General features: G+C 48.6%; 4 protein-coding genes across 4 annotated transcripts; 1 reads left to right on the forward strand and 3 right to left on the reverse strand.

Moving 5' to 3' along the window:
- The first annotated feature begins 2,184 nt into the window (after positions 1-2,184).
- Positions 2,185-6,194, forward strand: LOC112875677 (asparagine synthetase [glutamine-hydrolyzing] 1-like). The gene is made up of 13 exons (XM_025939614.1): positions 2,185-2,392; positions 2,799-2,937; positions 3,052-3,150; positions 3,337-3,478; positions 3,655-3,845; positions 3,946-4,107; positions 4,197-4,277; positions 4,496-4,717; positions 4,797-4,931; positions 5,030-5,110; positions 5,212-5,298; positions 5,407-5,514; positions 5,619-6,194. Exons 1-13 carry the CDS (start codon positions 2,313-2,315, stop codon positions 5,913-5,915), a joined length of 1,824 nt encoding a protein of 607 aa, XP_025795399.1. The 5' UTR covers positions 2,185-2,312; the 3' UTR covers positions 5,916-6,194.
- A 905-nt stretch (positions 6,195-7,099) lies between these two features.
- On the reverse strand, positions 7,100-9,489 carry LOC112875678 (protein trichome birefringence-like 3). Its single transcript, XM_025939615.1, has 6 exons — positions 9,257-9,489; positions 8,806-9,118; positions 8,410-8,581; positions 8,117-8,316; positions 7,849-8,001; positions 7,100-7,761 (listed from the first exon to the last, which is right to left on the reverse strand). The coding sequence occupies exons 1-6, from the start codon at positions 9,378-9,380 to the stop codon at positions 7,428-7,430; spliced, it is 1,296 nt and encodes a 431-aa protein (XP_025795400.1). The 5' UTR covers positions 9,381-9,489; the 3' UTR covers positions 7,100-7,427.
- A 2,221-nt stretch (positions 9,490-11,710) lies between these two features.
- On the reverse strand, positions 11,711-14,052 carry LOC112876077 (protein PMR5). Its single transcript, XM_025940114.1, has 5 exons — positions 13,322-14,052; positions 13,039-13,210; positions 12,763-12,941; positions 12,503-12,661; positions 11,711-12,287 (listed from the first exon to the last, which is right to left on the reverse strand). The coding sequence occupies exons 1-5, from the start codon at positions 13,639-13,641 to the stop codon at positions 11,948-11,950; spliced, it is 1,170 nt and encodes a 389-aa protein (XP_025795899.1). The 5' UTR covers positions 13,642-14,052; the 3' UTR covers positions 11,711-11,947.
- Positions 14,053-15,011: 959 nt separating this feature from the next.
- Positions 15,012-22,558, reverse strand: LOC112873967. Its single transcript, XM_025937083.1, has 11 exons — positions 22,447-22,558; positions 19,077-21,527; positions 18,578-18,707; positions 18,405-18,490; positions 18,044-18,288; positions 17,523-17,609; positions 17,338-17,437; positions 16,676-17,156; positions 15,982-16,339; positions 15,491-15,551; positions 15,012-15,410 (listed from the first exon to the last, which is right to left on the reverse strand). Exons 1-11 carry the CDS (start codon positions 22,546-22,548, stop codon positions 15,303-15,305), a joined length of 4,209 nt encoding a protein of 1,402 aa, XP_025792868.1. The 5' UTR covers positions 22,549-22,558; the 3' UTR covers positions 15,012-15,302.
- Between the last annotated feature and the right edge of the window lie 702 nt (positions 22,559-23,260).

Below are 23,260 nucleotides of genomic sequence, written 5' to 3' on the forward strand. Positions count from 1 at the left end.
GTTCTTGTGGCGAGGACCAGGCTACGCTGGAAGTAGAAGAGAGGCCGCGCCCGGCTGTCATCGCCGCGTACGGGTTTTTTGGATTATTGTTGACTAGCAAACGCATCGATTGGAGCCCTAAGCGAGCTTCGCCTATAGGATGGAGGTCCCTGCTGATTTTCTACCTGCGTGCTAGGCGTGTTGCAATGATTGAGACTTGCCAGAACATCAGCTGCTGATGCGTTGGTTAATGTCAAACTGGATGAGGTAAATGGTGGTTAGGTTGGACGGTGTTCCATATAGTTAACTCACTGGTGACTATCGGACTTTATTAGGTTCCCAAATATATATAGATATCTGATGATGACAGCACAGTTTATCATGTGTATTGGATATTCACTCATTGTCTTCTTTTCAGAATCGATCACTTTTTTTTGTTTTGGAAAAATATCAGTTCCTCAATAAATTATTTGGCTAACTGTCATATGTTTGAAACTAATTATTCGCGAGTCATAAGCTATGTGGCGCGCTATATATGTGTGCATCTCAAAGCATATAGTAAGTCAATTTCTGGAGATATGAATCATAGACTTAAATTACACACGACCGGGATAGTGAAAATGGTGAAATATGTACCTATTTATCAGCTTACTTACAATAATCAATACGCCATGGACGATCATATCTTTCTTTTTTGAAGCGAAGAAGATTGTATTAAAAATAAATCACATTGCATCCCCGTATTATATTAGATGAGTAAATATGGAAAACAAATTGAAGAAACTAGGTCCTAAACTTTTAACCTTCAGACATTTTTCTACAATGAAGGAGTGTTTTATTCAATACTTACAAAAATATACTCCCAACTTTTCAAATTATTAACTTGTTTTAATATTCTAGGTGCATAGTTTTTGCTATGCATCTAGATATACACTATGTCTAAATACATAGCAAAAATTATGCAACTAGAAATGTCAAAATAACAGATGGAGTAATAAATAATTCTTAAGATCTCTAGGACACAAACATGAGCTTGATGACACCACATATCACGATGCGATATCCTTATTTTCACTAGCTAAATGAGCTCGTGAGCAACCAAATATTGCACCCTTCTGATTTTTACAATCTGATGTCCTAGAAGTAAGGCCATAATCACCTTAGTCTCTATATGGATTGGACCATCTTAATCTAATTTTCAACAAAAGGTTTTTTAGGGCATCAATGACATTTCTTTAATTAGTCCGACTATTTTTTTTAAGAATAGCAGGAGCACTGCTTGTCATTTAAGAGGGAAGCAAAGAAGTCCGACTCTTACAAAGGTTTGAAGATTACAAAATAATTAGTCCGACTATGGTCGGTTCTTTGATCAATTCTGGCGCTAAAATCATGATACAATAATTAACAACTAAAAAAACTATATTTGAGGAAAAAAGGATAAAAAGTAGCATAATATTTGTGATTTGGAGTAGATCGAAAAACATATCATGCCTGTGGCACTCCCTTTGATCGGATTTAGCTGTCGTTTTATAGATAGCAAAAACTGACCAGACGGAGGAGGACAATTTTGGAAGCAGTATCATTCATATCGTGGCTTCCTTCATGTTGTGACGGTGGTGTGGGATCTGACGGGCGTCCATTTTGTTGCTTAGCCGGGTTCCAATTATCATCGTTGAAACTTTCTCCCAAAAAATAAATTTTAACACCGTTGAAGATTAAAAACTCGGAGGCGGATTCGTCGAATCTTTCCCACCATCTGAACTTACGTCTCCGCATACATTATTCCTCTCCAAGATGCTCACAATAATGGCGTCGTTTGCATCATCTCATCACCAGCGACAAAACACTTCCCCCGCGAAGGAAAATCAGCCTAAACTAACACCGCCGCATCCCGCAGCAAAGCGCACGGCCCGGCCGCCATTGGTGAATCCGGCGGGGCCCGTCGCCCTGGCCCCACAGGCCGGGCCTCTCCCGGCCGTCGGACGGCGATCCGACGGCCGCGCGCGGAGCTGACGCCGGCGCGGGCCCCACGCTGACTCGGCCGGCGCGGCATCCCGAGCGGATAAGCTCCCGCCGCGCACGGCGCCCGCCGAACCGGCGCCCGCCGCGTGTCCGGGGGGGCTCCCGCGCGGCCGCAGACGCGAGGCCCCGGGGCCGCGCGCGCCGGCTATAAAACGGCAGGCCACCCCCCCTGGTTCCCTCATCCCAGCACGAGCAGCTTGCTCATCACCGTCCCGTCTCCCTTCTCCCCACACCCACACGCGCGCTCGTTTCTCCCTCCCTCCCTCTCCCCACTCCCCACCTCCGCTCCGCGCCCCCCTGTCCTGTCCGCCATGTGTGGCATCTTCGCCGTGCTCGGGTGCGCCGACTGCTCCCAGGCCCAGAGGGCTCGCGTCCTCGCCTGCTCCCGCAGGCAAGCACACCCTCCATTGCACCCTCTCGCTCGTCGTAGTAGCTTCCACGGTTGTTTTGGGTGATCTTGGTGAAGTTGTGGGTGTGTTAAACATGTGGTTAACGTCAGAGTATGAGCTTGTTAGTGTTAATAGCAATTGTTCTTGAACTTGCCGGAAAGAGCCATGGGAGAATCAAGGACTGGTAGTCGGTGGGGGTGTTTTGTCTTTTTGCCCGGGCCGGGGGGAGGTCATATTGGTAGTATCATGAAGAATCGAGCGGTAGAGGCTAGGAGGTAGGAAGGGCCGATCTGAAAAACGGCACGGGAATCTTCGTTGTTCATTTCGCCCCGTGTGTTTATGTGTTATTAGGTTACTAGTACCGTTTGGTTTCTGACCCGGAGGACGTGATGCATGTGGCGTGTGCAGGCTGAAGCACCGGGGTCCCGACTGGTCGGGGGTGTACCAGCACGAGGGCAACTTCCTCGCCCAGCAGCGGCTCGCCGTCGTCTCCCCGCTGTCCGGCGACCAGCCGCTGTTCAACGAGGACCGCACCGTCGTCGTCGTGGTAAGGGACACGAACCGATCGATCAGCTCGCGCGCATACGGCACGACCTGCCACGCGCTTCGACGGCCGCCACACGTATGTCACGATCCATGAATGTTCTTTCGCTGGTTTCAGGCCAATGGGGAGATCTACAACCACAAGAAGATCCGGAAGCAGTTCACCGGCAAGCATGTCTTCACCAGCGGCAGTGACTGCGAGGTCATCATCCCTCTGGTAAGAGAGATTTCTTAATGATGATTTTTTCAGAGAGAGATTTCTTGCCTCAGAATTCTAGACTTCCAGCAGCCAAATTTGCCTTGGCCACGCTTTTCTTTTCTCAATAAAAAGCAAAAAAAAAAACACAACAAGCTGATGCCGACCTCATCTGTTATCTATCCCTGCCATCGTCGTCGTCTCTAGTACGAGGAGTACGGCGAGAACTTCGTCGACATGCTGGACGGCGTGTTCGCCTTCGTGCTCTACGACACCCGCAACAAGACGTTCATGGCGGCACGCGACGCCATCGGCGTCAACCCCCTCTACATCGGCTGGGGCGGCGACGGTAGGCGTCTCCTCCCTCCTCATCTCTCTGCGCGCTACCCGTTCGCGTTTCTGTTCCCGTCGCCCTGCATGTGCGGTCGGATTCAGACAAAGCGTGGCAGGCAGCAGGGCTCGCACACGACGATGGATAGATGACCAATCGATCTTTGCCTCGTCTCCCATCTCCCTCCGCTGCAGGTTCCGTCTGGTTCGCCTCGGAGATGAAGGCGCTGAACGAGGACTGCGTCCGGTTCGAGATCTTCCCGCCGGGGCACCTCTACTCCAGCGCCGCCGCCGGGTTCCGGCGCTGGTACAACCCGGCCTGGTTCCTGGAGCAGGTGCCGGCGACGCCGTACGACCCGCTCGTGCTCAGGGCGGCCTTCGAGAAGGTGCGTGCAGTGCCCGCACTACCCCACAGCGTTGTCCTGTTCCGTGGTAACTTTAAGACGGCCGTTAGTCCGTTACTGACACTGACACATGTCTCCCCAGGCGGTCGTGAAGAGGCTCATGACTGACGTGCCCTTCGGGGTCCTCCTCTCCGGCGGCCTGGACTCCTCCCTCGTCGCCTCCGTGACCAAGCGCCACCTCGTCGAGACCGAGGCCGCCAAGAAGTTCGGCACCGAGCTCCACTCCTTCGTCGTCGGACTCGAGGTTTTGTTCGGTCCTTGGCCCACGCTTTCATCCCGCCGGGCGCCGCGACTGTGCACTGACTCCTTCGGTTCTTGCCCGCCGCATTTCAGGGATCCCCTGACCTGAAGGCCGCCAGAGAGGTCGCTGACTACCTCGGAACCATCCACCACGAGTTCCATTTCACCGTACAGGTAAAAATCTGACCGGCCTGATGAGACCATCAGATGGAACAACAAAACGTAACAGAAAACAGAAACAAAATCATTCACATGATTTAAGACCTGTAAAAACCACCCTGAAACGTGACACTGTAACCTGAAAAATCCCAACGTTTTTTGGGCCATGAACTCGGGCGTGACGCTGACGAGTGGCAAATCGACCGAATTTTTTTTGGCCAATTTCTACCCAGGACGGGATCGACGCGATCGAGGAGGTGATATATCACGACGAGACCTACGACGTGACGACGATCCGGGCCAGCACGCCCATGTTCCTGATGGCGCGCAAGATCAAGTCGCTGGGCGTCAAGATGGTGCTCTCGGGGGAGGGCTCCGACGAGCTCCTGGGCGGCTACCTCTACTTCCACTTCGCGCCCAACAAGGAGGAGTTCCACAAGGAGACCTGCCGCAAGGTACGCGTCAGTCAGTCGCGCGCCACCGACCATTCGATCACGATCACTTGGCATTCGATCCTGACGCGAGAATCTGCAGGTGAAAGCTCTGCACCAGTACGACTGCCTGCGCGCCAACAAGGCGACCTCGGCCTGGGGCCTGGAGGTCCGCGTGCCGTTCCTCGACAAGGAGTTCATCGACGTCGCAATGGGCATGGACCCCGAATGGAAAATGGTGCGTTTCGAGCTAGGGGAAGATGACTGTTCCTCACTCTGTTTTCCGTTGCTCTTTGGTTTTCTGATGATGTCTTGTTGCTGGTTGCGCGCGCGCAGTACGACAAGAGTCTCGGGCGGATCGAGAAGTGGGTCATGAGGAAGGCGTTCGACGACGAGGAGCACCCTTACCTGCCAAAGGTAAAACAGGAACCGCCAGTTTCTGAAGGTTTTCAGATACTCTGGGGTTGCGCGGCGTTGTGAAGTCTGAACTGACGCTTTTGCAATTCCTCCACCCGCAGCATATTCTCTACAGGCAGAAAGAGCAGTTCAGTGACGGTGTTGGCTACAGCTGGATCGATGGCCTCAAGGCCTTCACTGAGCAGCAGGTGATTTTTTTTTTACAATTATTTCAGCTGCACAAGTAGCAGCAGTTTGCATCTCCTGAAAATTCTCCGAAATTGGCCGGCTAACAACCTCTGCTTCTCGATGTTCAGGTCACCGACGAAATGATGAACAACGCTGCCAAATTGTACCCCTACAACACGCCTGTGAACAAGGAGGCCTACTACTACAGGATGATCTTTGAGAGGCTCTTCCCTCAGGTGACTGCTGGTTCAGCCTGACGCCGACAGTTTTTGACACTTGCTAGTTACAATCTGCGACGGTGCATGTGTGTGCTGATGTCTAGCTCTAACCGGTGACGCAGGACTCGGCGAGGGAGACGGTGCCGTGGGGCCCGAGCATCGCGTGCAGCACGCCCGCGGCCATCGAGTGGGTGGAGCAGTGGAAGGCCTCCAACGACCCCTCCGGCCGCTTCATCTCCTCCCACGACGCCGCCACCGACCACGCCGGCACTGGCGCGCACGCCAACGGCAACGGGGTGGCCGCCCTGGCGAACGGGCACGGCCCGACCAACGGCGCGGTCAACGGCGGCGAGGTCGCCGTGGCGAACGGGCACGGCGCGGCGAACGGGACCGAGGTCGCCGTCGCGATCGCGGTGTGACTTTGTGAGCTCAAGGATAAGGACGACGAGTAGGTACGGTGTGGCGTGTCAGCCGGTCGCCGATGCCATGACATGGTGCGGTGGCACACGTGCTACTAGCCTACTATTGTTTTTACGTGGTGTTGTACTGCCACTAGCGTACGTGTCCGTGTATGTGTATGTGTACGTGTGTGAGCGAGCGAGCCATTGAGGCATGTGTGTGTGTGCCGGGTTGAGTCCTTGAACTCGATCTTTTTAAGACTTGAGCTACGGATCAATCTAAAAATATTTGCCTTAATAGATTGATGTCTCTGTCCAGTTGTAGGGACGAATAAAAATATATTTCTAGAGACGGGTACGATACCCGTCCCTACTTCTCGTAGCTAAAAATAATCTTTTGTAGAAACAGGTATCACGCTTACCCCTGAAAGTTGATTTCTAGAAGCGGATAATGGCGGGATCCGTCCCTAGAAATTAATTTTTAGTGACGGCCGGTCTTACAAATCAATTTTTATGGGGTATTCTATTATTTTCTCGCACGTATCTTCCTCTCCACCGCACTGCACAGTTGTAATTTTATGGGGTATGCTATTATTTTATATTAACTCTGAAATCTAAAATTAATTTCTAGGGGCGGCTGACGCTATCACCCGTCTCCAGAAATCCGTTGTTTCTAGAGGCAGGTGACGCCACCACCCGCGCCTAAAAATATTTTTCTATTTTATTCCAAAAATTCATTTAAATATTTACATATAGCAAAACAAATTTAAAAAAACTTCTATACTTCTACACTATGGTTATTGTGAACTATAGGTAAAAAAATATACCAAATATATTGTAGTGCATATAAAAGTTAAGATTGTAAAAATCTTAAAGTATGACTTAACTTGTATGAGATACTGTATAGTCGTAGCCATAGGGTACAACTATTAAATAATCTTGTGGTTCTAAAAGATCTTAAATAAATAATGTATAAACTATAAAATTTTAGATCTTACGACTACAACTTTGATAAAAAGCTATTCTATATCCGAGGTTGTTTGAAAAAAAATCAAAACTTTTAGATTTTAAAATTAGAGAACTTATAATAACTTTTTGGACCATTAAATAATTTTAAATGAAAAAATTATCAACTATATAAAATTTTAGATCACATCAACCTCTACGATTTGACATAATGTTTGACTTCGTCCGAGATCATATGAAAAAGTTATCAATTTTTTACATATGACCATTTGTAGAGACGGATCATGCGTCTAAAAATACATTTTTATAGGCGGGTGATACCTACCCGCCCGCACCTAAAAATGGTCACTATTTTTAGAGACGGGTGGTGGCGTCACCCGCCCCTAAAATACTTTTCTAGAGATAGATTGGATCAGTAACCAAGCTCTATTCATATGAGTGAGTTACCTTTTAACCCCTATGAAAAATTAGGACCTTCTTACCGATCGTTTTTTAATAGTGGTATCTGATTTAGTAATTTCGTTCTTGGTGTTGTACGGAGTGGGAAAGCTAATACAGGCCTAGAGGCTACAGGTGCGCGTAGAGGATCTGGTTCCACGTGTCCGGCACGCCGGGGAGGCACCAGTGGATGCAGTCGGCGTGCGCCTGGGGGTCGGCCCTCTGCGCGGCGGTGAGCAGCTCGCCGCCGGTCTCGGTGTAGACGGAGACGTGGGCGTCGGCGCGGTGCTCCGTGAGCTGCGTCACGTTGAGCAGCGTGACGGGCACCCGCATCCGGCCCACCACGTCGGACATCACCTCCATCATCCGCCGGTCCGCGCCGCTGCCCCAGTAGCCCTTCCGCGTGATGGGCCACGTCTCGTTGTAGCACCGGATGCCGCCCTCCCGGCCCCAGTCCTCGCTCCTGGAAAATTCATCACCGGTGATGACGACGACTTGGGTTAGTTGGATTGCCGCCGCAACTGAACGGGTCGAGCTCGAGAAAATTCACCTCATGTGCGTGGTGGAGATGGACATGAAGAAGACCCTGGTGGCGTTGGGATCGATGTTGGCGTCGACCCAGTTGGCCCATGTCTTGAGGCCCAGCCGGAAGGCCACCCAGGCGTCGAGCTCCTCGTACCCGTCGTCCCCGAACGCGCCCCACCTGTAGAAGCTCGCAATGGTGAAACTGGTGTTCGTCGCCGGCTCGCTCAAACGTAACCTCCGGCTAGCTAATTAACGACAGAGAAGAGCGCCGCGGCGGCGGCTCGATCACTCACACCGTCTTGATCCTGCTGCCGCTCATCCACCAGACGTAGCTGTCGAAGACGAGGATGTCGGCGCCCCTCCAGTGCTTGGCGTGCAGCTCGACGGCGTCGACGTGCAGCACCCGGCCGTCGGCGCCCAGCCGGATGTTGCGGTCGGAGTTGGCCTCCACCAGGAACGGCGCCCAGTAGAACTCGATCGTCGCGTTGTACTCCTGCGAGCGGCCGGTCGGCCGCCGCCGTCGAAAGAATTAAGATCGCGCGCGGCATCGGCGGCGGGTCGGGGTCCGTCGCGGCGAAAGGCTTACCGTGGCGGTGAAGACGGAGAGGGTGGTGCTGCGCTCCATGGTCCTGGCGGTGTAGGGCAGGACGGAGTTGACGAGGCAGACGAAGGAGAGCCACTGGCCCATCTGCAGGGAGTCGCCCACGAACAGCATCCGCTTCCCCCGCAGCTTCTCCAGCACCGCCGCGGGGTCGAACCTGCAAGATGAAAAGCGGCCCGCTAAATTCGGCCCAATATAAAGCTAGCCCACTTATTCGAGGCAAATTTGGCCCACTTCTAGAGAAACCCACTAGCGTGACCCATGAGGCCATGATGATCCTTAAAAAACAGAGGAATTTTACAAAAATAAAATAGTTTTTTTTAAATAAGGCTACATGTGAATGCACCAAACACTGAGAACACGCGCGCGGCAGCTGACGACCTTGGGAGACTGCAGTCGTCGAGATGCCAGTCCCAGTAGAGGTAGTCGCTGTCCGGCCTGCCGTTCCTCTGGCACGAGATCTGCCTGTCGACGAACGGGCACGTCTGGTCCGTGTACGGCAGCCTCTTGGTCCAGTTGTACGCCCAGTACCCCTCCGTCACGCTGCACCGGCTGGGGTCGAACGCCTCCTTCGCCGCCGCCGCCGGCGGCGTCGCCTCCTCGGCCGGCCGCGTCAACATCATCCTCGTCCTGGCCGGCAGAGACGTTCGCTTCTCCTCCTTGATCTGCTTCTCCTTCCTCTTGTCCATGATCTCTGATGAGAGAGCACGCGCCATTATTCCAAGTTCAGATTAACGTTAGTCATGCAGAAGCGCAATACATGTGCAGAACTGCAAATGCTACTGATTTGCATTGTGCATGCAGCAGTAGAAATCTAGAAGCATATGTGTACCAGTGAGTGAGCGGAGGTCCTCGGTGAAGATGATGCCCGCCAGAGCCAGCCCGCCGATGATCGCCACCACCACTGACAGCGGGGCCCGCCCCTTCACCCTCTTCATCGCTGGTATCTGCACCATGACCGCAGCTACTACGTGGATGCTCGGTCGGTGCAGGCCGGCCTCAGCAGGGTGGCTGGAGTGAGCTAGAGAGATGGCTTCAGTTGTCGGCTGCCGCAGCTGGTCTTGGTGGTGGTGGACTGGTGGTAGTGCTTTCAGTTGCAGAGATCACATATATAGAATCAAGTTGGGAATTGCACTGCACTGTGGGGCCAGAGTAGATGCATTTGGCACTTGATTTCAACTGTTTGCTCTACTAACTTGAGTGGGAGTGAAGCAAAAGCAACGTCTTGGCGTTGAGCGCTCTGAGAGACAACCAACCTGGGCATCTTGGCACATTTTTGCATCGTCAAAAAGGTGCTGAAGCTAGTATATATAGCCCATGGTCCATTCAAAAGAAAGGAGGAGTGCTAGCAGGTAGCTGAAATCTAGATACTGTTCCAACATATTGTTGCTCCACACTACTAGCTGAAGGCTGAAGCTTGAGGCAACCAACCTAGCTAGGCACCTTCGTTCGCATTGCACTACGTCAGTCGTCACTCCTGCAGCTCAGCTCATGGAAAGTGGAATTGTGCATTGACTCCTCACTCCTGCAGCATTTGGGTTTTTGGGTAGCATCTGTCCCGGTCCTTGTCCTTTGATTTCTAGGTTTAACCAGGCATTGCAAGGACGACGCACACCAACAGCATGCACGGCCGGCATGAGTTTTTAAATCGTGGTCAACCTATTTTCATGTGTATATCTCGATGGGGGGTTCAAGTACTTGCGAGGTGACTCCAAAGCTTTAGAGCAGGGTTCATGTGTATAACTGACAGTCAGCACATGCATGGCCAGGAGATCGAAAATAATACATGTGCTTTCGATATGATGTTTGACCAGTTTGTTGGCGAGATCTTGGTATCCTGTTTATTTCGATGCTTTACTGAGAGGCCCACAGTTTACATTCCATCGGTCGATCTTATGATGGAGGCTTAGAATAGAGAACATTGACAGATGCTGCATTACGTCATCGGTAAGCATATTTCTTCCATGGGGTTCTTGGCAAACCAAAGCCGGATGACAACACGTCACTGCCAAGCAATCCGTGTTCATCATTCGAAACCTCAACATCGAGAAACTGATGTAGTATCCTGCCATGTTCTAACCAGATTATCCACATCTATCAACTCAAATCACACAGCCATTTCCCTTAAATATTTGATATATGCATCCATCCTTTTTTCTTTCAAGAATCTTGATGAATGCTAGACAACATGCATGCATCATGGATCTGAATAATTTGATTGACTTCCAGGTGCCGGTATATACTTATGGGGCCATGATGGCCGGTTCCTGAAGAGATTCTTGAAATGATGTCAGACAATCAACGCTTCACCGAGAGATATCTGAGGGAATTATGCATGGAACCTGGGACCTGATGGCACATGAGTGCTGCGTCCATAACAAGTAACCGATGATTACGACCAAGAAATCAGAACTGCCGGGCACCTAATCGAAGAAGCAATTGCACTGCTACTCCTGCAACAGAAAACGTGTATCTGTGCCCCTTTCTGCCTCCATTATCGGGTGAGTTTCTTCAGAAAGCAGGACGATTATCAGTTGAGGACTGCATGCAGAAATTCAGCCGATTGGTGGTGGCATAAACAATGTCAACAACAGGAATCTGTCACACTTTGTACGTCCTAGCTTCAAATCGAAGGCAAACCAAACAGGTACGCTTTGCTGGTAACAGAAAATGCACCCAAAATTGCCAACCACTGCTCGGTACCGTTGTTAGCATTTTCGAGGTTCATGGGGGCATGACAGAATGTGGATGTCACTTTACCTTTAATGGAGCTGGGCCCTCTGAAGTTACCAACTCAGGTTACGCCACCGCATTGCCATACAGTTTACACTGAACCATACATGATGAAAACCAGCTAAAACTTGAAAACTCTGTCAAAAACATTTGTTTAAAGGCATGCACGACTTTAGTAAATATATATATGACGTCTCCAAGATTCCATGCATGTTAAGCATTTTTACCCTAGCGGCGGGAGAGACGGCTTTAGCACAAGATACAATATTCTATAGACAGTACTCTAAGTTGTCTAGTATATGAAATAATTAATTTGTACGAGGCTTGGTTCTTTTTTGGCCGTTGTTTTCTGTTCCTCCCCGGCGATCTGCCATTAGGGGCTGCTGGGTGTGTGAGTTTGCCCGGCGTTGGGCCTGTATCTGAATGTTTGTTTTTCCATTCCTCTGCTTAATATAATGATATGCAGCTCTCCTGCGTATTCGAGAAAAAAAAATTGTATGAGGTGGCTGTATTAGTGTCTTACTTCAGTGACATGGCAAAAACATGCAGTCAGTTGCTGTCTAAACGTTACATGCTCTAGGTTCTCGGCAATTTTAATAATGTTACATTATTCATAGTTGATGTTAACGGGCATACTCATTTCTCCCATCAGCAGCTTACATACTCCAACGAGACCACGTCACACTAATGATAGTTTACACGCACCGAAAAAAATCAAATAAAATTGACCTTTAACAATGTGGCTAGCTGCACGGAAGCATGGTGGATGAGTTGCTGTATCCCGTTACTACTATTTGTAGAAGAGGAGGGTGTAGAAGAGCTGGTTCCAGGTGTCCGGGAGCCCGGGGAGGCACCAGTGGCTGCAGTCCACGGAGCCGCCGGGGTTGGCGCGCTGCGCCGGCGTGAGGTCGCCGCTGTACACCGACGGGTGCGCGTCCTTCCGCATCGCCGACAGCGCCGTGATGTCGAGGAGCCGGACGGGGCTCCGCATGCTCCGCAGCACGGCCTGGATCACCTGGTCCTGGCCCGAGGAGGCCTGCTGGCCGTCGGCGGCCGTCGAGTTGAGCCCAACCACCGGAGCCGTCTCGCCGTAGCAGTTCTTGGACACCGGGTTGGGCCACTCCTTGGAGCTGTTTGTTTGTTTGTTACAGCCAGAGACCACGGCGCAAAGGCCCAAACGGAAAATGAATCAATTTTCAGCTGGATGCCAAGAACACAACGACACGCGCGCGCACGTGCCTGCACATGCCCGCGCGTCTGGACATGGACACCGCCACTGGTGCGGCAGTGCCGGGAGAGAGGTGGCTCATGGAGCCCGTCACGGGGGAGAGATGCGAACGATTACCTGTAGTGCGTGGGCGACATGGACTGGAAGAAGACGCGAGTCTTGGCCGGGTCGACGTTGAGGTCCACCCAGTTGGCCCAGGTGGTAAGGCCGCGCTGGAACGCCACCGTCCGGTCCATGTCCACGTAGTACCGCCCGGACTCCCCCATGTAATCCCACCTGCACGTACGCGCGCAGATCAACTCTCGATGCACAGAAGATTGGCGAGTACTTCGTAGAATGATTTCTGCACGAGCTGGTGGGGGAATCGGAGGGCGTACCCCTGCATCGCGCCGGTGTGCGTCCACCAGTGGCCGGAGTTGAAGGAGAGCACGTCGGCGCCGCGCCACGCCTCGGCGTTCCCGGAGATGTCGTCGAGCATCAGGACTCGCTTCCCCTGGACCGCGTCGATGTCCACCAGATACGGCGCGCGGTAGAAGGAGACCGTCACCTCGTACTCCTGCACGGACGGACGTAGTAGCACGTACACTTAGTAAACTGGCCTGATGATCTCTACGACGACGACCAACAAATCAAGCTGTGGTGCGTGCATGCACCAGGAACTTGTAGTTGTAGAGAGGGTCCGAGGAGACGAGCTGCGCCGGCGACTGCGGCTCGGCGGCGTGGAGCAGGCAGACGAGCGACTCCCACTGGTTGCGGCCCAGCGAGTCCCCCACGAACATCACCGTCTTCCCCTTCATCCGCGTCAGGAACTCCGCGCCGTCGAACCTGGCACGGTCGCTCACAAGGTATCATCATCAGTCTGCTACCACGCGCGTACGTGCCGCCGCGGGTACGGTTCATGCGGCATGGTCGACGGCGCTCGTCGGCGGCACGTACCTCGGGAGCTCGCACCCGGCCGGCTTCCAGCGGTACCGGAGGTAGTCGGAGTCCGGCCGGCCGTAGAGCTGGCAGTTGAACTCCGCGTCGATGAGCGGGCAGCTGTACCCGGTGTACGCCGCCGGGCCGTCGCCGAGGACCCAGCTGCCGCTGAACACGTCGCAGCTCGCCGGGCCGGGCGTGGCGTCGCGCCGGTGGCGCGCCGCCGGCCCGGCTCCGCGCGCCGAGGCTGCCGGCAGCGACAGCGCGTGCAGCAGGAGGACGGAGGACGAGAACGCGATGGCGGCGAGGACGCCGCTCCTCCCGCTGAACGGCGGCATCGTGGCGACAAAGAAAGAGAGAAAGCAGAAGCAAAGGCGCCTTGCTTTCTGATGGCTCCCTTTACAGTTTATATTGCCGCTCGATCAACCGATGGATCAAGCGAGTAAGCCGCCGCCGCCGCAAGCAAGCAATCTAGCTGCTCTAATTATCACGAGCTGGGTCGCGAGGTGGAAGGAGGAGGTGTGCAGGTGAGGTCAGGAGAGTTGCCGCTCGCTCCATCAGCTGGACTTCACGTGAGCGTGGTCGAGATCGCCCAAGTAGTTTGCGCGAGTGTTATGGAATTGGAACCCATGGATTCGTTGCCTTTGCCAATCTGCCCTTTGCTGTACGCCGCCGCAGGTGCACGGGATGGATTTCCAATCTTGGAATCCGTGCGTTCAGGGAAATGGTATCTTTGTGGCCGCGTACATGGATAGATAGGTTTGCCTGTTCGAGTCGGTGTGCATGTAGGATGGGCATCCACCTGGCAATCTGGCATTACATGGTCCGCATTCTGATGGAAAAGAACAGGACGACATGGCAGGCTGGATTGAGGTTAACAGGGTACATGTTCCGTGTCGGATCGGAGAATGTCCCTGTCCTGCTGTCCTGCTATGAAAGGGCAGCTCCAGTGTTGCATTTTTGAAGGTGCTTAGTGTTCACTGGAACGGTAACCATGCCAAGCACGAGTGAGTAGCCACAGCGACTCTCCTGGGCAGTTGCGAAATGGAGAATTTGTAAACAGGGGACGAGATTTCGGTGCTCACTTTACTGTCGATGAGGATATGCGCCAATGCCTTCACGAGGAAGACAACATTACGGGTAAATTTTACAAAGGGGACAAAGGACTTTTGTGCTTTTCTTGCGGCAGGCAGGCAGGGAAAAGGATGTGCTCTCCCAGCTTCCCTCTTTAACCCACAACTTTATAAAATCCACGATTCCATCTCCACCAAAATCTGCTTCGGAAGGGCCCCAATGCTCTTCTCAATTTATTCGAGAAGTTGGCGAGGCATCGAGGTAATCTGGGGCCCCTATCACCCACCCATACACGGGTTCAATAGAACAAGGCAACTAGTACTAGCACAAAATATTTTTTTTTTCCCACAGAAATGGAGTGCTCGAGCTGGTTCTCCAGTATTCCTCCTAGCGGCCTGGCCACTGGGCGCCGGGAGCCCGGAAACCCACCTCCCGCAACGTTTTTGCACCGAGTTCGCAGGCCCGGCCCGGGCAGGGGAGGAAGGAAACAGAACATACAATGCACCAGATGGACGAGGGAAATGAGTTAGCTCATCGCCCTCACCCACAAACTCAGGCTGGCTTCTAAAGTCTGGTGAATCAAAAGGAAGGGCATACGGTTTACAGCCGCTGAAAGAGATCGACAACAGAGGCATGTAACGAGGACTGATAATACCAACTTTCAAGGTTAAAACTATCCACAGAAATCGATACAACATATTCTACTTTTCCTCATAGCTGGATAGGATGTTAACTCTTTAACAGCTTGATACTCCTAAATTTACACTGTGAAGCAACATACCACACGATCGCTTAGCTTCCATAGCCAGGTTATGTTAGCTCTGACTGGCGCACAGACAAGGCCAAGTCGATGATGGCTCAAACTTTATTTCTCAAAATTCATATCCTTCTACATCCACAGCTCCAGAGGATCCACCCTTGGTTATCATTTCGTGGAGACTCTAAGCCAGACATTCCTCGGATGAGCGCCATTTTTTACCCGCTCATAGCATTTTCCTGAGAACTTGTATTTCAATCCTGGAGCTGTATTTCGCTGCAAAACACAGGGTGGGTTATCAGGACTGACACAAGCAGCTACCAAAACATAATCAGTTACTCTGAGGATGCACATACTGTTACAGGCTGGGCCACATCAGTCGAAGTGCAATTCTCGCTGCACTGATCTGCACCGGCACTAGAAATGGAGCACAATAAGTACCCAGTAAAGGAAATATGCAAGTCCATGTAAAGATTGTAGTAAAGAATTTTTTTTAATTAAGTTACCAGAGAAATCATTAGTTCTTATAAACAAGATGTACAAGATGCTGTCTCCCCGAGTGAATATAGATAGAAAACCAGAATGGAATGTCTGACAGGTTATACTGCAGTTTTGTTTTGGTTTTCTCCCAAATACATCATTAATACCTGCTTATTTGTTAGGACCAATTACATGTAGCATTTATCCTAAAATGGCCCTGATAACAAGGTTGGTTGAAAAGTTAGGAGAGATGCAACAAAGTATGCAAATTCTAAATGTCACCTCTTTGAGTTCAGTCAAGCAAGCACAAATGGAGTTTTTTTTTAAAAAAACTAACCCTATCGAACCTTAATAGAAGAAATCATACCTGCCATACGGTTGCTCATGCATGTCCACTGTTACACCAAATTGCGCACTAGTCAGAGCATCAATGGAACAAATACCCTCTTCACACCTGTTAATGGAACAAATACCCTCTTCAGCACTGTTATTCTGAGTTTCCAGTACCAGCTCTTGCTCGACTGCCAAACCAACTTGAGGTTCTGGCATACTTTTCAGACCATCAATGAAACAAATGCCCTCTTCACCGCTGTTATTCTGAATTTCAGGCACCAGCTCCGTTTCCAGTTGCTCCATCTCTTCTATTGCTATTGAAGTGCCTTCTTGACAATCACTTTCCATTGTCTCACCGATGATGTTACTTTCTTGCACTTGGTAGTCAAACCCTAAAAATTGCCAGTAAGAATTGTATTAAAAACATGCAAACCATGAGCACATTTGAATCATTTGCAAGTTCATCATTGTTTTTCCTCCTTAAAAAATCATTGTTTTTCCTCCTTAAAAAATCATTGCTTGTGCAATCAGCCAACCACATCAAAATGCAGAGAAAGTATTAGCCGTGTAGAATGTTGAAATTTTGTTCCTCTTTTTTTAAAAAGAAATGAATATTTCTTTTCAAACTACTTTTCAGATTAAATATCACAGAAACTAATGTCCTAGATGTGTGCTCAGACAATCAACTAGCATGTGCTCAATCAACAGAAAGAGAATGGGAAAGAGACCATTCAATCCTTCTGGACGACCGAGTGTGTTGATAACCTTCTGACATGAACTGGTTCCGAGAGAACAGGGACTGGAGTTTTCAGCCAATTCTCTGTCAGAGTTGGACATTGTTGTTCCAATCAACACTTCTGAACAAGTGGATGCAATATTTACAGCCTTGTCACATATAGTTGTTCTGTCGATACTAATACACATCATTGTTCCATTCAACACTTCTGAATGAGTGGATGCAATATCTACATCCTTATCATATATAGAGTTGGATATCGATGGAACATTTTGATCTTGCAGATTGTTGCATGCAATATTTAAAACCTTCTGACACATGGTGGTTCCCTGGAAACTGAGAATGCTGTTCTCTGCCAACAAAATCCTATCAGAGTTCGACATCACTGTGAAACCAAATGAGCCTGTCCATGTTTCCAGAAGTTCGGGAACTGCCGGTATCAGAAGCCTTTCTACCCCCAAGTCCAAAAGCAACTGGCAAGTAAAAAGAGGGTGAATTAATCAGAAGTTCAGCACACACCATGGAAATGGTAGGAGTATTTGAGAATCAAATAGAAACGATTTTGTTACATCTTTTTTAAACAAGCTTTTGTTACAATATTTAAACTAAAATATCAGCGCAGAAGGTTTCAAAATATATTTAATAACTTCAAACCTTTTCCAGTTCATTCATTAGAAGTCGGCACATCCCTTGTCGACGATATGGAACTCTTGTGCCAATCAGAGGCAGCTCAGCAAACTTCTGGCCGCATATCCTAATCAGGAAAGGAAATAACTGGACATGATAAAAATGCTTAACAAAAGTTTCAATTTCAAGGGAGGACCACAGAGGCATACTACCTAAAAGTGCCGACAGATACTACTTCACCACCTTTCTGGAGAAGTATCGTGTAGAATCCCCTAAAATTTAGTCGTCTGAGTTCCGATCTGTGAAGTATGCAGAAGTTACTCAGAGCAGTGTACACTATACCATTATATATGACAAAGAAACATCAATCAAACATACCTAAATGTAAAATATGAAAATAGAATATACATGTATAGCCGTGCTGAATAGACTAAAAACAACAGGTATTTTAAACAAAGTCACCAGCCTGTGGAAGGTGAAAAGAGTAAAGAAAAATAAGTCAACAACTTTGCTGACTGGCGTTGCAAAACTACAGCTAGTGTAGCTCCATTTGGGCAATTCAGTAAAATATGTATTTAATAAAATGCTGCTGTTTCAACTCTTTGCAAATGTAAAAAAAATATTAACTATCGCAGAAAAGTCACAAGTATATCTATGAAGAATAATTAGTACAAGAATAATGGAAAGTGAAATAAAAACAGATCCACGGAAATGGTCCAGTAGCACTTCTTACTCTCTATTGAAGACAATATCCTCAGAAATATCACTCTCTGTGCGAGGCTCAATAATAGTAACAAAGCATTCATGAAGAACATCAAGCGCAATGCACAACTTGACATAATGTTCGGCCATTATTGCATCGTCATAGTGACCATGATCACTGCTGTTTTCTCTGTAAAATCTCAAGATAGTACAAGATAAGCCTTTAACTGGAGTTGGAACCGACTTCCCAATGAGTTCTTGCAAATGTTGAAATATCTGCACAATAGAATGAACCATTTACTGTCCAGAAGAAAGAGAATGAGAATGAATCAAGTTCAAATTCTATTCTAAGTTATTCGGGGTAAAAATTAGCATTTTTGATCAAGTGATACCTTTGAGCATCCACTGCTGCAAAGCCAACACCCTTCTGGTCGGCAGATAAGCTCATGGCCACTATGTCTAGTGCAACCAACATGATCTATCAAAAGAACGTGAACAAAATTAGCAAGTCTAAAAACAAAATCTGGAACATTGTATTCATATACGTTGAAATAAGCATACATACATTCCCGTTCACACTGATCACAGTACACTATTGTCTTCTCCGTGAATTGGCTGGTATCAGGATCATAATCACTCAAGTTACAAATATTGCATCTGCAGGATGGGCAGTACCAGCTTCCTTCTGGAATTGCCTACAAAAGCATACTGCTACTGAAATTTTGTTCTTCAAACAAGCAAGGGAAAATAGAAAGGAAAACTGATGGAGAAATAAGAACTGAGGAAATATTGAAATAGTATCAGGTAACTATGATGCTTAGACCACATGCTCCTCATGCTTAAAAGAGAGAAGGAAATTTATTCCAAGTTCTCACTACCAATCATATAGGTTGCGCTTGAGTGAGAAAATATTCAAATACTAATGATCGTGTAACTAAAGGAAATGGAGAAGCAAGTGTATGGCTAACACTGTCATGTTGGCAGTCTACTTAATGGAATCTTGCAACAACGGAGGCAACTGAAGATAGAAGCTCGAGGCAAAGTAACTAGGGGTGAAGGAGTACCTCCAAACCGACACAGTCATGATGATAAGATGATGGACAATTGTCACACAGTAATATTTCCCCACCATCATGGCACACTGAGCATATTGAATCACTTTCCAGATCAGAATATCTTCCCTTCAAGCGCACACGCAGTGAATCTCTGGGCGTGTTTACACCCATGAGATCAACTAAACACTGTGATAGGGATCTTCCATCCTTCAAAAACATATGGGCAGAAGGTAATGGAGTACTGCTCCCAGCATGAACCTCAAAATTCTCCAGAGAGAATATTTCGTTGCAACACATGCATTTTACTCCATCTCTACCAATAGAGCCTTCCTTTATCCCAGGTCCATCACTTATTTGCTTATATGTAACCTTATCTCTGGGTAACAGAATATTTTTCTCTATCAACAAAGAAAAAATTGTCTTTGCACGATGCTGACTTGGAAGAACTCGTCCATGTCTTGAACAGAGAAATTGTGCACAGGTCAGAGGAACTGATGATGATTTTCTTTTCCTAGACTTTCCATGACGTGTGGAGAAGGTAAATATGTTACTACATCTGTCCAAAACTGGCATATCATGTCTTCGGTTTGAATCCCTTAGCCGACCACTGAGTGCTATCAATTTGGATGGATGCATAGAACCATCAGTAGAATCATAGTCGGCAATTCCAAAGCTTTGATCATTGTTTTCTTGATGTTCCATTTCTAGGTATCCTTTACATGCTGCCACTAGAGAGTTGTAGGACTTGCCATGTGGAGCACTATACCTCAACTCGAGTTTGTTTCTAGACTTCTCCTTTCGCCAAAAATTCCATCCAGCAGATTTGAGAAACTTCTTAGCATTTGATCTCAAAAGTTTCCTTCTTCTGGAGTTTTGCTTATCAGCTTCCATATAGTCTATGTATTTTCCAAGGGCACCAAATTTATCCTCTCGTTTACGCTTACCGAGCCTTGCCAGGTCCGTCGACACTGACGCATGATCATCTTCTTTTGGTGCTGCCCAATGATTGTACTTGCCAGTTATACCATCCACTCTGTTTCCATCAACTTGTTTACCACTTCCAACTATCAAGCTGCATATTACCTGAATGACAGAAGCATAAGTCTTCCCATCAGGTGACTCGTACCTGTATCTTGTAAAATTTCTGCGATGACCATTTTCTTGCACCATTTCATCAACTTTGAACTTAATACTCCAACCCAGTGCCAGCAGATGCTTCTTCAACATTAAACTCTGAGTGCTGTTGATGCGCCTCTGTAGAACAGCAGTGCCATCTTGGTAATTTGCAAGAAGTGAAGCTATCTGCGGGGAAAATTGTGCATCCAGTTGAACCGACTCCCAATGTCTTGATGAAGTTTCTATCAATTTATCATTGGACTTGTTCTCTGTCAAGATGAGATCCATGCTGGTTGGGACGTAATGTAAATTTTTGGGCACCACACTAGCACTATCCAGAAGCAAATTATTTGTATGACAATCTTGGTCATCATTTGCTTCTTTTGATGCTAAACATGCCTCACATGCTCCTAGAAAAGATGGGAACCGCTTGCCATCAGGTGAGATGTAAAACTTGTTCTTACCTCTGTCATCCAGCATGGTCCATCCTAAAGATTTAAGGTGTTGCTTTGCCAACTCCTTTTTTACAAGAGCACTTTTCCTTTTATTGTTGCGGTAGCATGAGATGTATTCTGACAAGGTTTGGAAGATAACAGCTGGAATGGGATCCAGTTTATCCAAGACAGTGGTCTCAACTCTCTCCTTTTGAAAGGCTGCTGAGTCTGAACCTTCTAACAATGAAGAATAGGTTTCCACTTGATATCCATCCAGGGTAGCCCTGCCACATATAGACTGCAATTCAGTGATGAGGTCTGCAAGTGATCTCTCCCAAAAAGCTTCTGTTCCACACATCCACATTTTGGCATCAGTCCTAAAAGAAGGTTTAGATCTCAAGTCAAACCATATCTGCCTGACTGATACAGGTAAACCATCACTCTCTTCATGTGACAAAAGTATCTGGAGAAACAACCAGAATCCGCGTGGTTTCCATTTCCCCGTAACTTCATCCCAGTCTTGAGTAAGACGTAGCTGATCAACCCCAATAATGCATTCATCACCTTCATCAGGAAAAAAGACTTTCCTTTCCATGGACCCTTGAGCATGATCAACAATAACACCTTCCCAATAGGATCCTTCCAAGAATGCATCAACACATAGCCCATAGCTTGCATCCGATACCTGCAATGGTTGATGTGGACACATCGGCCTTACATTCCCACGAACGAGTTCCCCAGTCATGCTTGACTTGCCATCAATGGCATCTGACACTTGAATATTCTCAACAAGAGGCAATCCATTTTCGTCAATGAAATCAGTATATCTTACAGTGCGAGCATTGTCCAAAATACCAATAACAACAGCTTGATGCCACGAACCACATAGCCCTGGATCACAACTGAGCACCTACAAAAGAGAAATGTATCACTGAATAACGGTCTGGCGCTTCTGTCCACAATATGAGGGCAGGCATAGTGGCAATAACAGTGCAAAAGAAAAACAGGGCTGGCATATCCCACAATCATCAGTGGGTCACGAAAACAATGAACCGTCCATTGGGATGAATGGATGATCCGACTCTAAAGGAAACACCAGGGGTGTGATTAAAGAGATAGTAAAACATCAGCGTTCATTGGCAGGTCAAATTCAATCCCTACATATACGTGCAACAAATTGGATCATCAAGGCGATGAATCACTTCCTATTTTGGGTTGTGATTCCTACCTAATTACTGCAACACTGCCCAACTGGCAGGCATTAATGGACTAGATGCAAAGGCAACTGTTATCCGGGCAAACTGCTCAAGAACGAGAGGTAATGCAATTTTTAATACTTTGCTTCGAGGTCATAATGCTATCGGAACTCACTGGAGACAGAAACAAGACGCCAAGATTCTGAAGTACAGCATTTGCACGTGCATAAAGCAGGGCTCACTGCCGTATTGCTGTTGCTATTGAGCCAAAAGATACAATTTTTTTGTCAGCATTTGCGCATGAATAAGATGAGATCACTCCAACCACCCAATAAAAAACTCCGGGGTCCAATTAGACACATGTAATTAAGCACCCACTTCACCGCAGATTAACAAAAACATGCTACTTCTAACCACTAACCACCCGGACGCATTAGCGACCATCCGATGACCGATGCTCGGTATCGAGATTAACCCGAAAATCGCCTGATCACGACCCTGGTCACGAGCGGCGACCTTAAGCATCGCAAAACCCAAGCACCCCGCCCATCCCCCCGCGAACCATCCGCCCTCGGCCGCAATGCGGTGGGCTTCGTCCGTAATGACAGCGCGGTCCGTGCAGATGGCGCTCACCTCGACGTGCTCGCCGGTGAGGAGCTTCCTCCCGCCGCTCGCCGCGCCGGCGGCAGGGGGCGACGACTCGCGCCGCCGCTTCTTAGCCGGCCCGCGCGCCATTGCGCGCCCGGCGGCCGCGGCGGCGGGTGGGGTGAGGTGAGGTTTGGTGGGAGTTGGGTGGCGAAGGCGAGCGGCGGCGTTGGACTGGTAGCCCCGCGATACGACGAGAGGAGTAGTCGAGGAGAAGCCAAAGGAGGCGGAGGGGGTAGAGGCGGCCAGGGTGGAGGGGAGAGGTCTCGTGCATTAAGGACTGATTAACGTGGGCGTTAAGTCTGCTGATTCCTTTAGTTTCGGAGAAGAGGTGGTTAGGGGGAAATTTTGCGGCATTTTTGTTCTTTCTATTGTTTTAATATTTAAAACAATGTTTTTGTATTTGAGTGATAATGATATTTGGGAAATGGGAATGCAGTACTTGTGCTCTGTACGGCACTAGTGCTGCTCGCTGCAATGCTGCACCGCTGCAGGTAGGCTTTCAGTGTTAGCGGCTTTCGCGTGAAGGGAAAAGATTGTTGTTCTTTACACCTATACAGATAAAATTCCTTGTTCGGGATGCTAGGGCAAGTGCATTTTGCTCGTTGGATTGGAAACTTTGGGCCTGTTTAGTTGGGCAGGCGTAAACGCAAATTTTTTTTTTCAAAAGAATCTTACCAATTTGAAGTACTAAATAAAGTTTATTTACAAAACCTTTTGCATTGATGGGTTGTAAATCGCGAGACGAATCTAATGATGCTAATTAATTCATAATTAAGCAATAATTAGCGGATGGTTACTG

Source organism: Panicum hallii, chromosome 9, assembly GCF_002211085.1.
Source record: "Panicum hallii strain FIL2 chromosome 9, PHallii_v3.1, whole genome shotgun sequence".
NCBI lineage: Eukaryota > Viridiplantae > Streptophyta > Magnoliopsida > Poales > Poaceae > Panicum > Panicum hallii.